At 45.0% G+C, this 16,684-nt stretch overlaps 1 protein-coding gene and 1 pseudogene across 1 annotated transcript in view; both read right to left on the reverse strand.

The window, feature by feature from the left end:
- The window catches only part of CSMD1 (CUB and Sushi multiple domains 1), a 1,316,379-nt gene that overhangs the window by 226,245 nt on the left and 1,073,450 nt on the right, over nucleotides 1–16,684 (reverse strand). Inside the window, exon 26 of the mRNA XM_040967079.1 lies at nucleotides 4,352–4,554. Within this exon, the coding sequence (XP_040823013.1) occupies nucleotides 4,352–4,554 (203 nt within the window). The remainder of the gene's footprint in view (nucleotides 1–4,351; nucleotides 4,555–16,684) is intronic.
- LOC121147654 lies at nucleotides 3,020–3,172 on the reverse strand (annotated as a pseudogene).

Below are 16,684 nucleotides of genomic sequence, written 5' to 3' on the forward strand. Positions count from 1 at the left end.
TTCAAGTCAGAACCACACGCCCTGTGCCCTTTCCTGCCAAGTGGCTGCCAGGAGTATCTCACAGTGGTTAGCCAGAGCAGAGATGTGAGGTAGCAGGCCAAGACAAGTGACAAAGATAATAGGAAAGTTGGGGCCCGGAATGAATACTTTCTTGAGATGTACATCTCTGGAACAGGGAATCAATCATCCAAATTCCTGCACTGGGAAAAGCCTGCACATGGAAGTGCTCTGTTTCTTATGAGGAAGGGCCATTGCATCAAAACTGTTGCATAGTGGAAAGGGTGCAGTGTCTTGACACGGCCTGATTCACTAGGAAGTTGTTACCAACAGTTCAACATTTATGTCTGGAGTTACGCAGCCAGTAATAAGCAGAAACGTGGCTTCTGCTACCTATTCTACAGCTTCTATAACAATTTATAAGTGCATCAACAACATGTGTGGGCACGCCTGGAGCATTTTCTCTGACTGTGAACTTTTCCATACTTCAAGTGAGTTGTTTTATGCCCTTATGTTATCTATCATGTTGATAGTCTATGTGATACATTATCCATATTAATGATATAAGCATATATGAGACCCCTTTCTCGGACGGATAAAACCAGCTCACTGTGACTGACAACACAGGAACATCTGAGAACCAGGTGAGGCTGGAATGGGCCAGCTCAGTGAGAACGTAACTAATGGCATGGGAGACGTTTGTCCACCACTGGGACTGACATTTGATGCGAATCTACCAAGCAGTTGCTTTGGTAGAAATCACCATAAGGATGGTGAATGTTCGTGCGAAGACAGGAAACAAAAAATACTTCACACACAGAAACCTGAGTAATTTCTGGGACCAGTAACTAAAGAATAAGAAATAAACCATAAATCAACACAAAAGTAAGAAACAATAGGAAAATCAACTCAAGAAGTGATGATGTATCCGAGCTGGGATGGAGTCAGTCAATGTGGAGTTCAGGACCAAGTCTCTTCAACCTGTGCGGGGAGTGTATTGAAGAGCGAGGTGTATGACTCATGGCTTAGGGGTGTCACATGATTGGTGGAAGGGGAGAACAAGCAGCAGGCGGCAGAAAGTGGGGGACAAAGTCTAGGGAGAGGAAGAAACCCCAAAGTGGAGAGAATATCTTCCCTCATCCAGCACGCTAGGCAAGTGTGAAGGGGAAGAAGCACACAGAGTGAAGTGGACCAATTGGAGGCCATTGAGACTAGAGAATTTCCAAAGTGAAGCTTAGCTTGGTTAGATTTGCTCTCTATTACAGTGGCTTTTCTTGAACTTGAACTTAGCATCATGGAACCCCTGAGATGATCCTGCAGTGTCTGGCTTAGTGGGTGATGTGGCACCCATGTGAGGAAGAGAGGCTGACAGGGACCAGTCTCTCAATGGGCTAGAGTTGCATCAGATAACAGGCCAGCAGATAAAGAGAGAACGCTTGGACATGCTGCTCTCATTGCTTTTGAGTGTATGTAAGATGCTCAGCCGAGCTTACTTCATCAGCATCTCAGAGGTCCACAACACAGAGGAAAGCTACAATGGAGAATTTTGCAAGTACCATCTTACAGATACTTGCCCAAGCCTGGAAAAGAACAAATTAGGAGGAGGAGGCTAGGGACAAAACAGCTTTTCCCCAGGACATCTGCGTCTGAGGGCAGTCATTGGACAACAGTGAGACAGGAAGAACCAGAGAAGAATCCAGACAAGGCGAGGCGAGTCCACGGCACTGCAGTGGTTAGAGACTATGGAAGATGCACCCTGTCCTCCAGGGTATCATTGGCCCAACAAGAGCGGAAGCCTCATGGACAGAGGTCAACCAGGACATGGGAAGGTCATGGGCAATTTGGAGATGAGGAAACGCAGGCACTGGACGGTCAGACCTGAGAGTGAAACAGTGAAAGGTGGTGGTTTTCTGTGCTCACTGCAGAGTCCAAGTGATGTAAACACGCTGAATGCTGGAAGTCTTTACACACTAGAATGGACATGCCACTTCATCAAAAGTGCCGAATACACATCTTCAAGAAAAAGTGCAATTTTCTATGTCTTGTGCCTTTCCCTTAACTTGTCATCTGTTCACATAAGACAAAACCAATCACAGATGAAATTCCAACAGGCTGCTCAAAGAATGGCAATTAACACGCTAAACCAACACCTCAGTCCCAGGCAACTCAATACACATTCTTCTTTTGTCCATCATGGGCCAGGTGACACGGGGCATCAAAGCCAAGCATGCACACTGGCCTGGCGCTGCTCATTCTGCTGGCATAGGGACTCCATCCTCACAGCCCAGGAGCAAGAATGAGAGTGCTGAGGTCCTGGCTCCGAAACTTGCCCAGCAGTCTCACTGGATCCTCACTGCCCTGCTGCCACTCTCCCCTGTCAGTAATCCGCTGTGCCAAAGCCTCTTGTCTTAACGGAGAACAAGCAATGCTCTCCCAAAGGAAAAGACACTCTTAAATTACCCTTCAGGGCTGCGATCTGGGGAATGATGTCACCACCCAGTGGCCACGGCATCTGTGGAGACCTCAGTCATTCAGCAGCCAGGCACAGCAATGCACCAGCTTCCCAGAACTGGGTCAGCAGATCCCTCCTCACAGCAGAAGCCTCGGCAGAGGTTTGTGCAGGCCCCAGCGTCAAGGTCAGTTCTGTGTATTGAACTCCATTTTCTTGTGTAATATGCATGATTAAGTAGTAATTAAGTGTTAATGAAAAGTGTTAGACCGACTACAATCCACATAATCACAGTAGTTAGTTCATGTCCCTGTGTGTTTCACACACTGGGCAGCGCTGGCCAGACAATACACCTTCAGTGCACTTTCAGCATCAGGCCAGAGACTGCAGCTCATTTCCTGAGAGCAGAAAATTGAGTCTTTATGGGAAAGCAGAGCACAGATGCAGAAAAAGGGCACTGTGTGATGCATGGGTGACTCCAGCTGTGGCTGTGGAACGTGTCGCCATCCGTCCAATACACAGCACTGAGGAGAAGCCAGTGCCTTGCCATGCACTGTCACATAACCTGCTCTGAGGTTATTTTCAAATTAATGAACAAATGACAACACTGGTAGAATGAGGACTGTCACTGGATGCAGATTAAATTATGCTCTTTCAAGAAAAGACTGTTCAATAAAAAACAAGGAAATCCTACACTTGATCTTAGCCAAAAGGCCGAGAAACGATGAAACAAGGAAATCCCAACTGCCTTGGTGTCAAGAAAGGAAGTCCTAAAGTAATATCAATTCATAAAAAACAAAAGTGAAAGGGTCAACAAATGTGCAGCCTAATCAGGTGCTGGCCATGCGTCCCTTGGGAGGCAAAGCACCGTCTAGCAGCAGGCACTTTGCCAATAAGCAGGACATGAGCTCTCATGACAGTGAAAGGATTAGCTCTTCAATATTGATTAGCTCAGCCTTTACTGTTGCCATTTTCTGAAGCCAATCTATTACGAAGCAATCCCTCAACAGGGGATAAGATGGTCATCTAAGGCCTTCAAAATCACTCTCCTGGGAATGTCCATGCACACCCACTTAGTAAACACTTGTTAAGCCACGCTATACATTATGATGAGAAATACAAAGATTTCCTACCCCTAGATAGTTAGGCATAGTAACATGGAGACAAAGACGCAGGATGTCCTGAGTGCTCCAACAAAGGCACCTCATTGCTGCGAGCCGACTGTCAGTCTACTCTAGGTAGGCTCTGTAAGGCCTGAAGCCACAGGCTCTACAAAAGTCTGCAACTCCATTGTGGGTAGTAACGGCTCAAGTACTTGGACTATCTTCTGCTGCTTTCCTAAGTGCACTAAGAGGGAGCTGGCTGAGAAGGCGGAGCACCAGGCCCAGGCTGGGCACTCTGTGAGTGCCTGTGTCTTAGGAGAGGCTTCCCCTGCCGCACTGCTGTGCTCATTCCACAACCTAGCGCATCAGAACCCGTGTCACCTCAGGGAACTCTAAGGGCACAGATGGAAGGCTTGCAGCACTAGCACTCTGCACTGGCCACTTTGCTTCTGGTGCTGTCCCCTGCTTGTGCAGAGAGAAAGCAGCAGATAAACAGCTCATGCCATCCATGTGGGCATGTGGGAGACTGGATCGAGCCCCAGGTCCCTGGCTTCAGCTTTGCCCAGGCTTGACTGCTGTAGCTCTATGGGGTGTAAATCAGCAGCTAAAAGCTCCCTCTCCATGTTTTACTCTCTCCCCCACTCACTCTTTCTCTTTCTCTTTGGGTATCACTGTCTCTGTAACGCCCGCTTGCTGCACTTCTGCTTTTCTGGTAGATAAAAACACCCTTAAAATAAAGCCCAGAGGAGCCCTGTGTTGACCAAAGTGGAGACACGAGAGAGCAGCCGCTACATGCACCTACTTGAGAACTGGATGGAGAAGCCGGACTTGCTGATGAAGAAGTCGCTGTCAAACTGCAGGGTGAGTGAGTTGAAGGTGCTGTGGATGTCGCCAGGGAGGGCCGAGCCACTCCACTCCTTCAGCAAGATGTTGCTGTCCACGGGGCCGTCCCAGACCTTGAGGATGTCATGTGCCGTCTCGGTGTCAAACACAATGAAGTGTAGACTGCAAGGACAGAGCAGAACCGGGGCTTAGCAGGCATCACAGCTTCCTTCTGTGCCACAGGTATGTACACGCACTGCCCCCTGCACCACCACAAAGCCCTGGAATGTGAGCCTTGGGCGTATATGACAGCTAGGATTGAGGGGAGCACAGTGCACAGTGGTCAGTCCTGCTGTGCAAGCAGGAACCAAGCCCACTCCGCTGCACTCCGCCCTGGACACGGGCGGGGGGGGGGGGGGACTGAGTGCAGGGCTCTGCCTGGGACTCACAGTTTTCCCAGAGCTTCCTCCTTGGAAGCCATGCAAGTTGTCCCTGAGACACACCACCAGGTGGCAGCACACACACCGGGAGAAGAATGAGCACCCTGAGGTGCTGTTACCCAAAGCACCAGGACTTTTAGCCCTCCACACAGCTTATTTGCAGAAACAAAACAAAGCAAGAATAATTGAAACACCCACACCAAAGCATAAAGAATGATGTAGACCACTTCTCTAGAATATTCTAACACAGGTCCACAAGGTTGCAACCACTGCTCAGAGCATGGGAGCCTGGTTTGGCTTGGATACAGGAGTTTTCACAGCAACTGTGAGATGACATAACCACAGCAGAGAAGGCTGGAAAACTGCTCAGAGATCTCCCATTTTGTGCAAGATGCATAACCACTAAAGAGTCTACCTTGCCCAGCACCGGCACACAATGTGTACAAGCGTCCAGCGGGACACGCTGACCATGGAGAACCTGCACAATGTAGCTGACTCGTGGCCTCCACAACCGCCAGTGCCAACATAGGTTCCATGGGCTCCCTGCCTGCTTAAAACTGGATTCAGAGATGCAGCCACGCCTTCTGCCAGAGCTCACAGCCACGCCTCCTGCCACAGCTCACAGCCACGCCTCCTGCCACAGCTCACAGCCACGCCTCCTGCCACAGCTCACAGCCACGCCTCCTGCCACGCCTCCTGCCAGAGCTCACAGCCACGCCTCCTGCCACAGCTCACAGCCACGCCTCCTGCCACGCCTCCTGCCACAGCTCACAGCCACGCCTCCTGCCAGAGCTCACAGCCACGCCTCCTGCCACGCCTCCTGCCAGAGCTCACAGCCACGCCTCCTGCCAGAGCTCACAGCCACACCTCCTGCCACGCCTCCTGCCAGAGCTCACAGCCACGCCTCCTGCCACGCCTCCTGCCACAGCTCACAGCCACGCCTCCTGTCACGCCTCCTGCCAGAGCTCACAGCCACGCCTCCTGCCAGAGCCCACAGCCACGCCTCCTGCCATGCCTCCTGCCACAGCTCACAGCCACGCCTCCTGTCACGCCTCCTGCCAGAGCTCACAGCCACGCCTCCTGCCAGAGCTCACAGCCACGCCTCCTGCCATGCCTCCTGCCAGAGCTCACAGCCACGCCTCCTGCCACGCCTCCTGCCAGAGCTCACAGCCACGCCTCCTGCCACGCCTCCTGCCACAGCTCATAGCCACGCCTCCTGCCACGCCTCCTGCCAGAGCTCACAGCCACGCCTCCTGCCAGAGCTCACAGCCACGCCTCCTGCCACGCCTCCTGCCAGAGCTCACAGCCACGCCTCCTGCCACGCCTCCTGCCACAGCTCACAGCCACGCCTCCTGTCACGCCTCCTGCCAGAGCTCACAGCCACGCCTCCTGCCAGAGCCCACAGCCATGCCTCCTGCCACTCTCCCCACTCCCATCCTGCAGGTGCTCCAGCACCCAGCAAACAGCTAAGTTTTCATGCTTCTCGTTGCGGACACACCACATTGCAGGTTGAACCACACATAGACACCACTATGGAGTGCAGGAACTTCCACCATGTTCTTTCGTATCTCTGTTAGCATGATTTAATTGTGAGGCTTTATAAAACATTGTGGTAATTTGAAACATGTATCCAACATGTGGTGACCCATTAGGATAGTTTCCGTGGGTATGATTTTCTTTTCTACCTTTTTTTAAAGATTCATTTATTTTTACTGGAAAGGCAGATTTTACAGAGAAATTCCATCTGCTGACCCACTCCCCAAGTGGCTGCAATGACCAGAGCTGAGCCAATCCGAAGCCAGCAGCCTCTTCCCAGTCTCCGATATGACTGCAGGGTCACAAGGCTTTGGACCATCCTCCATTGCTTTCTCAGGCCACAAGCAGGAAGCTGGATGGGAACTGGCGCAGCTGGGACATGAACTTGAGTTCATATAGGATGCTGGCACTTGCAGGGGGAGGATTAACCATTGAGCCATCATGCTGGCCCCCACAGCTACCATTTCCAAAAGTAAGGCACTAACTCTAAAAGCAACGGAGAATTTTGCTTATCTTTAATAGAATGAATGCTGCTTTAGTTTTCTATCCCATCCTCCACAAACACATCAATAATTTTTACTTTCTAGCCATGGCAATCAGTGCTACAGTGGACCTTCTACGTCGCAGGCTTTCAAGGCTGGCAACAGAGAAAGGTGAGCCAGTTTGCTTTCCCTTGAAAATACTGAGTTCACCACAGCATGCTGGCACACTTATTGGCTCATCTTTACCAATACGTTATGCCGTCAGACCAGCAGATGCAATTGGACGACTGTGGAATGACACTGTTTGTATGTGCTTGAATATCCCTGAGATTGGTCATTTGTTTGTGTCTATAAGACATTCTTATTTCAGTAGAGTTCAACAATTCATTCAACAAATTATCAAAGTCAAGGAATTTATCCAGGGCACCAACTGTGTGCCCAACACACGTCCAGGAACCTGGAATACATCAGGCACATGGAGAGAGAACCTTGCCCTCAAGCAGCTCACATTGTGAGACAAAGATGCCAAGTTCAACCACAACATATGAGTAAGGAATATGCAAGGTGTCACATGGTGAATACAATGGAAGAAAGAAAAATGTCAGGCTGAATGAGGAGCATTGGGAATGCCAACAGTTAAGGTTAAGTCATAGCAAGGTGACACTTAAGCAGAGACTTAAAGGAGGCGAGAGTTGTGAAACTGTATGTGAAGGAAGAGTTAGGCCCAATGTGTGGGGAATTCCCAGGAATCCAGTGTAGCCACAAAAGAGAAACCAGAAGAGGAGCCAGAAGAAACAGGGCTTGTGGGCTCTCATGAGACCTCATTTCTGATGGAGGGGCGGTCAGTGTCACACTCTCAGAGCAGCACTTACACCTGTGGTTGTAACGATTCGTCCTGCTGACAAGAGCTAGAGAGAACACATCGGCGGCGCAGGGTTTTTAGTCCATCAGGCAAGACGGGCTAGGCAAGAGCAGCCACTGAGAGGGTGTCCCGTTCCAGATACAGGTGGAGAGGACAGAGAAGATCAGATGAGCTGTGTGAGAAAGAAGGTTCAAGGTCACACTAAGACCTTGGGATTTCTGTTGACTTCTGTCGAAGACAGGAGAAAGGAGGATGTGCCAAGCCAGCCTAGAAAGCGAGAGAGAGGGCACGTGTCCTGTCTTTGGCCTCAGAGTGAGGCAGCTGAGGGACATGGAGCAGAGAGCATGCACAGGCTGCTGGGCAGAGCTCCGGAGACAGTGCACATGGAGGTGCTGAGCTGTGCGCTTCTGGCAGGTAAGCAGTGCTGACACAGGGGACCAGGAAAATCACTGCAGGTCCCCGAGCAGAGACTGGGACCCCAGGTCGTGATGACCTACATGCTCCCAGCATTTCCCCTTTTTAGGATGTATTATTCACCTCTTTAATTATTGCTGCCATATTGTATTTTCTTTTTTTTTTTAAGACATTTTTATTTTGTTTGAAAGTCAGATCTACACAGAGAAGGAAAGACAGAGAGAAAAATTTCTGTCTGCTGACTCATTCCCCAAGCAGCTGCAACAACTGGAGCTGAGCCAATAATAGGAACCAGGAGCCATGAGGTTCTTCTGGGTCTTCCGGGCAGGTGCAGCTCCCAAGACCCTGGGCCATCCTCAACTGCTTTCCCAGGCCACAAGCAGGGAACTGGATGGGAAGTAGGGCACTGGACACGAACCTGGGCCTATATGGGATTCCAGAGTATGCAAGGTGAGAACTTCAGCGTTGGCCACTGAGCCAGGCCATGTACAGTATTCTTACTGGAAAGTTTTGTTCTATGACTTCTAATGCATTTAGAAAAATCCCTGTTTATTTAATAGGCTAGGGCAGCTTTTGTCTTATTCTCTTATGTTATTGATTTTAAAAAAGTATTAACTTCTATAAAATTCTTATGGCATCTATTTGCCTGCAGAGTTGTTTTTAATATACTAATGATATGAATTATAGAATCGAGTTCTCAGTTTTCCTTGTGCTCTATTTGTCTTATGAAGTGCAAGTTATTTTAGGCACATTAAATGAACTGGACCATCTTCTTAATTGTTTTCTTTGGTGGGGGAGATTTTTCCAGATACTGTATACTGGCATCAGCTAATCCATTATTTTCTAAAATTCTCTAATGTGTAATGTCTACTGTGGATTTATCTCTGTTTCCAAAATGAATATAAATGATCTGAGGTTCCTGTACTTTATGTCAACAAATAGCAGCTGTATCCTCAATGGCAATTTTTTCAAACTGTTTTTATTGTTTCACTCATTATTCTACTACACACATTTTCTGGAATGTTAATGTTTAAATATACTCTGATACTAACCTTTTAAAAAATGCCATTAGCTCAATTAAGCTTTTCTCTAATCCCATCATTCTTTATATGTACAATGACACAGAACAATATATATAATATAATAATAGTAAAATGCATATTATAAATTGAACTATTAATATTGTATTGATGGCTGCCCAGGGCACTGGAGACTAGGGGCTAGTCTGCCCCGCCCCCACATCTCCTAGGCTCCAGCCTGGAACAGGAGGAGGGGTCACAGGAGCCAGTTACATCACCGACCTGGCGGGATTCCTGGTGACCAATGGCACACCTGAATGGACATTCCTTGCATAATTGGGGCACAGACAGCCCCTTTGCCTGCCCAGGTGTCTAGAGGGGTATAAAACTCCTCCACAGGTATCTTAGACGGCCTTTTCGCTTCCCTCTTCCTTCCCCTCTGTGCGAAGGGAGCCCAGGAACGGATTTTCCAATAAAGCTTCCATCTCAACTCTGAACAACCTGCCGATATTATTCCACCAGGGGGCGGGCGGGCGGTGGCCATCATCTAACATGTATATTGTTGTTTTGTTATAAATTGTTATAAATTAAGCTATTATTATTCTACATATTATAAATTAAGCTATTAATATTGCAAATATTATAAATTAAGCTATTAATATTGTATATTATTGGAGGACACATCTGTTACCTTTTTGTTATAGATTTCTATGTCTGTCCCTTTTGTCAGGATGAGTGGTACAAAAGATTACATCTTTATTTATTGAAAGTTGTTATCAGTATTTAATTACATTTGTATGTGTTTCACATTTACTTGAACAGAATCTGTGCTTCTAATTATGTCTCATGTATCTTTCAAATGAGATTAAAACATGTATTTCGAACTTTTTAGGAACTTCCCCATTTGCTATCTTTCTGATCCATAATTAAGAGTATGATATGTTCTCACCTATGTTTCTAGATTCCCCAACATTTGCCAGTGTATTCATTTTGAAACTGTTACTAACTGGACACAAATTCCTAGTGAATTATTATATTCCTAATGAATACATGTTCCTAAATAGTGCATAGTAGTATTGCATGTATTGAATAGTAATTTCACAGCAGGTGTCTCTACAAAGGACTTAAAGGGGTTTGCTTATCAGAATCAGCACTTCAAGGATGCCTTTATTCTGGTCCATATTGTAAAAAGGACTCCTTCAGCAGGTGTGTCAGGATATGCTAATCTCTCTCCTCTCTCTTTATTTGGTCATTCTTTAATGCTCTCCTTGTCTAGTGTTTGTCAGTCTTATTATAATGTGTCTTGGCGTGCTCTAGTTTTTACTCAGTAAACTTAAAAATGGAAAAATGATACTGTCCATCACATCTAGGGCTGTAGGTGAGACAGACACCTGTTTAGTCACAGACATCCATATGGCATCACCTGTGGTTTTCTAACACATGCACAGCACTTAGACAAAAATAAAAAGGAAGGACAAAGATGCTGCTCCTTGAACTATGTATAAAACAGTTTGCTAGAAAACATGAATTATCAAAATTGATTCAGGAGATCAATATAGACAAACACAGAGAAATAATTCTTAGATTTAACAAAACTATTTAAACTGATAATAAATTAAGGCAGCAAAGGAATTAAAATTCAGTATATACTGGTATGCACAGAAACTACATTCTGCAGAGTGCAAATGCAATTATAAAATCTTGTATCTATCTTGCATCAGCCAAGTTATTAATTCCAATTTGCCTTGTAGATTTTTTGGGAAATTTCCATTTTTTTAATTATGGGTTATGTTCTTTAGTTGAAATGTCTGTTAATTGAGAAAATAGTGAAGACTTTGTGTTGGAGACTGGATCTGAAACAACAGGATCCTGAGTCCAAGCATCACCTGTGCTAGCCAACATCCACCTGCCACACTCAGCTGCTGACACAATGCAAGGCAGACAACTGCTTCTCTTATTATCTAAGACCATGTCCTTGTACATCTAAAAAATTCACAACTTTTAGAATTCAGGAATACAAATAAAAATACACGACTCACTCTATATAGCAGCCACAAAGGCAAAATGAAAACCAGCATTTATGTTAACACCAGAAAACACCCAGCAAGTAGGGAAAATTCTAACCACAGATGACGTGACTGCCCCACAGGAAACTCAGAAACATTACTGAAACAAACTTTGAGCGATCTAATAAGTAACAATGGACCAATGGAACACATCAGAGATCAGAACTCCAGTGTCACAAAGGGGTCAGTGTTCTCCATAGAGGCCCATGTGGTGTGATTTCAGTAGCAGTCTCCAAATACTCTGTGGAATACAGCAGATGTTTCCAAACTTAACACGGAAACACAGAGGTTGAAGCACAGCTCTGGTGATGTATGTGGAAAGAACACCAAAAGATTATACTACCAGAAGGCGGGAGTTAACAGTGAGAATAAGGAACAAGGACAGGGAAGAATACAGCGCCAGGAGGCAGGAGTTACTGTGAAGGGTGTAAGTAACAAGATGGGAAGAGGCTACACTGAACAGAACAATATCAACAGATGAACAGAATAAAGTTTAAAAACCAGCACAAGTAGGCATACTTGTCCAAATGTTTTAAGAAGACTTGGGTTTCTCAATAGTCTATTGCAATTCAGTATAGAGAAACACCTTTGACCTCTCACCGTGCGTGAGAAGACAGCCCGGATCGAACGGAGATGTAAACGCAGAGCTAAAATACATGGAGAAGAAAGCCCAACATTTTATTTTTTTCTTAATTTTTGGGCAGCAGTAAGTTTTAAAATGCAGTTTTAAATCTATGAATAATAGCAATAAAACATGAAAGCACTTCAAAGCACTCATGAGAAAAATGAAATCAGAAGTTTATTTTTTTATATAAATTTTTTTGGAATATTTGAAAAACTATTCTCATAAAGCATATTTCTGTAAACTATTTTCAAACTCTTCATATGTGACATAATATATTGTAACTGCAGATAAGAAATTCATTCACGTTAAATGGAAAGTCAGTAAAAATAAACTTGACTCATTGGAATTAAACACTTGTGTTTAAGAAATCATAATGTGGTGCCCAGCATGATGGTTCAATGGCTGTCTTCAACTTGCAGGCATGGGGATCCCATATGGGTGCCAATTCCTGTTCTGGCTGCCCCACTTCCCTTCCAGCTCCCTGCTTGTGCCCTAGGAAAGCAGCAGATGATGGCCCAAAGCCTTGGGACCCTGCACCCATGTGGGAGACCTGGAAGAAGCTCCTGGCTCCTGGCTTTGGATCAGCTCAGCTCTGGCCATTGTAGGAAGTGAATCAGTGAATGCAGTGAATGGAAAATCTTTCCATCTATGTGTGTGTGTATGTGTGTATAAATACATATATATGTATTTACACTTTTTCTGCAAATCTGCCTTTCAAATAAAAATGAATAAAATTTTACAAAATCATGTTGAGATTTAAAAGAAAACAATTTAAAAACAAGTGCATATGGTATTAATTATAAACATTAATTATATAAGCAACAAACATAGCATTTGTGATGTATAATAAGAGAAATAAAATAAAACATGGGCAAAAGACATTCTGTGGTGAAAATGAGCAAAAGATTTCAAATTGGTGTTTATAAAAGAGGATACTCCATGGCCAACAAATTTGTTACAAAGCATACACCTTGATTATTCCTCGCAGAAATGCAAATAATAATTGCAGAACACTAGAATTACTGGAATGAAAAAGTCCTCAGGTGGTGTACTTGGAAGTCTCACTGCTCTTCTGGCAGGTCTGACATCAGGAGAGCCGATCTGGGAAGCTGTCTCATGGAGTCAGCCCCAGCTGAAGGAGTCACCACACCCAGACACTTCAGTGCTTGGTGAATGGCGTCCAAGGGAACACGGCAAAGGTGTGTTCAACACAGCACCGCTGGCAGTAATGCCAGCCTGGAGCCAACAACGCAAACAGCTGTCAACACTCAGAAAGGACTCGTGGATGGACATAAGAATCTGTTCATATTCATGAATGCAGACTGAAGAGAGGATGACACGAGATGTGCCAATCCAACTCATCCTGTGTGATGTTTGATTTCACCACACTTGTCTCGTGCTACTCATGAGGAGTGATGATGCAGCAGTAAATGTGGGGTCCTGATGACTTCTGGTTACTGGTGTCACAGGGATGTTCATTTAATGATAAAATATACCCTGATAATCAGTTCAGCTTTATGAATATTTGCTGCATGCCAGTGAAAAGCTCATGTGGACAAACCGGTACCCTGATTCCATAAGTTTTATCTAAAATCTGACTCCAAATGAAAACTTTGCAAAATCTAAGTAATGATAATGTAACAGCCATTATTTTCATGAAAACAAAAGTCGGAATTCAGATGGTACACCATTTGGTGAAAGGGTTAAAAAGTTGAATAGGACTGTCTGGCATTGTGGCATAGCACATAAAGCTGCCACCTGCAACACTGGCATTGCACATGGGTGCAAGATCTTCTCCTAGCTGCTCTACTTGCAGTCCAGTTCCCTGTTAATGGCCTGGGCAAAGCAATAGAACGTGCCCAAGGTGTTTGGGGCCCTGCCAAGCACACAGAAGACCTGGTGAAGCTCCTGGCTCTTGCTTTAGCCTGACACAGCCCTGGCCTAGGCCTGGATCCTGCAGCCAACTGGGGAGTGAAGTGAGACATGGAAGATCTCTCTCTGTGTCTCCCTCCTCCCTGTAACTCTGCCATTCAAATAAATAAAATAAACCTTTAAAACAAGGATGAATAAAGTAGGGCATCTTAAGGGACTAATAGTTGGGTCAGATAATCACATACCACAATACATGGTGAGAACCACAGCAATGCTATGGACAAGGTATCAGGCAGCACACTGGATGGGTTCTGATTCTGCATTGCTGCTCAGGGGAGGTTCTCGGGAAGCCAAGGGATGCAGGCCAATGGAGATTCAGGTAAAGCAAACGACACACAGTGTAATCTGGAGGCTATTCTTAGGAATGGAATGCACACACACGCACATATATTCATATATCAGGAAACCAAACATATAAAAACTGCAAATGAATGTAACAAGATCTTTTATTTTTTCTCATTAGATTGTCAGAAGAGTAAAATGACCTTATCCAGTCTCCAGGAGACTATGGATCCACTGCATTTTCATGTATTATTTGTGGCCATATCTACCGTTCTTGGAATAATTTTGTAATGACTATAAAAATTCAAATGTGCACCCACAGCAAGTCCGGCTAGAAATTAATCATAAAAATACAGTGAAGGTGATATGTTGGGAGGATGGTAGGATTATTTACGACAGTGAAAAATCCGAGAGCTTCCTCTACATCCCCAAAGGCTGCTCTCTAAATAAGTTCTGGTAGTGGGCTACTCTTCAGCAGCCCCACACACTGAGACGAAACCTGCATGTGGGCACAAACCCTACCACATTCATTACAAACACAGTTGGCAAGGCACTGCTACCTATGACAGTAGCTTCCTAAAAGTAATTAAATAGATGCATAAACATACCCATTTACATGCATTTATATTAGCAAAGAAAAGCATCAAAACATATACATCTGACTTTCAATTACAGGATCAGAGGAAACTACTGTTAGTGTTCTATTTTTATGCAACACTGCATTGGCATTGGAATGCCAAGGAAAGGAGCTTGGATCCATCCTCTATGTAACGAATTTCAAATTTTTAAAAATGTTACATGTAATGATCATCCCTACTGAATAGAACAATTTGTAGTAAGACACATAAAAATGTTCACATACCATTTCATGCAGCAAATGATATTTTGATAATTTATCCTAAGATATTAATTATAAATAGTAAACAGATCTTATTTACAAGACTATATGCTATAGGATTATGTATAATATCAAATATTAAAAGCAGCATAAACAGGAGCCGGTTTTGTGGCACACCTGGTTAAGCCTTCACCTGCAATGCTGGCCTGCCATACAGGCACTGGTTCATGTCACTTCTACACCAGCTGCCTGAAGCAGCCCAGGAATAGCAACGCAAGAACACAAGAACATGATTGTGGCAGACCCAGATGGAGTTCCTGTCAGTCAGCTGAGGCCCAGGACTCTGCAGGAAGCCCAGCAACAGAATAAACAACTCCCAGGCCTGTGGACTGAGCTCACCTTGACCTCGCTAGTGCCTGGAACGACAACAGAACAAACCCAGGACACGTCGCCTGAGACTGGCATCGTCCCTCTACAGTCACCATCTTAAAGCTCTGCCTAGAGACGTTTCTGACTCTGTTGGGGACTGGAGGATGTTCCCTATAGCAATTCTACCAAATGCTATTTCCTGTGGACAGAAATACACTCACACTGAGGATGCCAGAAGAATGCACTTGCAAAAGACCAGCTGAAGGTACTAAACATGCGCGCGCACACACACACACACACACACACACACACACACACACACACACACACACACACTTATATAATACACAACTTCCAGGGCCACCAGCTGAAGTTATGTAAAATGTAATATGTTAATCACACAAGTCACAGCTGTGGTGCTCCACAGCACGGGCTGGGTCCTGCAGAGAAATGCTTAACTTGCACCTGGAAGGGGACCCTTCTAGTACTACACCTTGTTATTGATTTTCAAGTGAATTCAGCCCAGGCGGTTGTTTTATAGTGTGTGTTAGCATCATACACCATCTTGGGTCCTCTACTCCTAGTACAGAAAGTTATAGTAAGATCCGATCAGAAATCGCTCTGTGCCTCAACAGAATGACAGTCGTCCCCCGAATCACTGACCCAAAGTAGTGACACCATACTCGCACTTTTCATGCTGCTATTTGTGAATATAAAAAGTCTATGCTTACAGTATTGAATTCCATTCATGTTAACTTTCTTAATCTCTAGACTCATGGTAGTATGAATGATACGTTACTTTTTCAAAGTAATATGTCCATTTTAAATATTGATCCTTCCTTTTTAAGGGAGAAATCCATGCCTTAAATTTAAAATATGTATTTTAAGATGTTTTAAACTTGAGTCTCCCCCCTGAGAGATACCTGTGGAACAAAAACTGCTCCAGGACAACACGTGACATACAGTGTGCTATTCCAGAATCCCAAATGAGAAGAATCAAAGTCAGTCCACATTATAAAGTTGTATATTTTCTTGTTACTTCAAATCATTCTATACTGCTCTCTGGGATTTGTAACAAGAAAAAACATGACAACCTCATGAAAGAAATAAATTCTGTTTATGTAAAGTCATTCTGTTCATTATACACGATTATTGCAAGTTTTACAATCAAAACAAGTGGTATTGTTTGTATATTACTCAAAAAGGTATGCGAAAATCCAGAGTTAATACTTGGATCCCAGTGCTGTGCACACAGTGTCTCTGCATCCTTTATGAGCATGGGTTCAAGTCCTGGCAGCTCCTCTTCCAATCCAACTCTCTATTAATACACCTAGGAAGGCAGAGGAAGATGGCCCGAGAGCTTGGGACCATGCTGCTGACATGGGAGACCAGGCGAAGCTTTGGGCTCCTGATTTACACCTGACCCAGCACCAGTGACTGTGGCCATC

The sequence above is a fragment of the Ochotona curzoniae genome, unplaced genomic scaffold (genome assembly GCF_017591425.1).
Source record: "Ochotona curzoniae isolate NIBS_2020 unplaced genomic scaffold, NIBS_Ocur_1.0 scaffold_4506, whole genome shotgun sequence".
NCBI classification, from domain to species: domain Eukaryota; kingdom Metazoa; phylum Chordata; class Mammalia; order Lagomorpha; family Ochotonidae; genus Ochotona; species Ochotona curzoniae.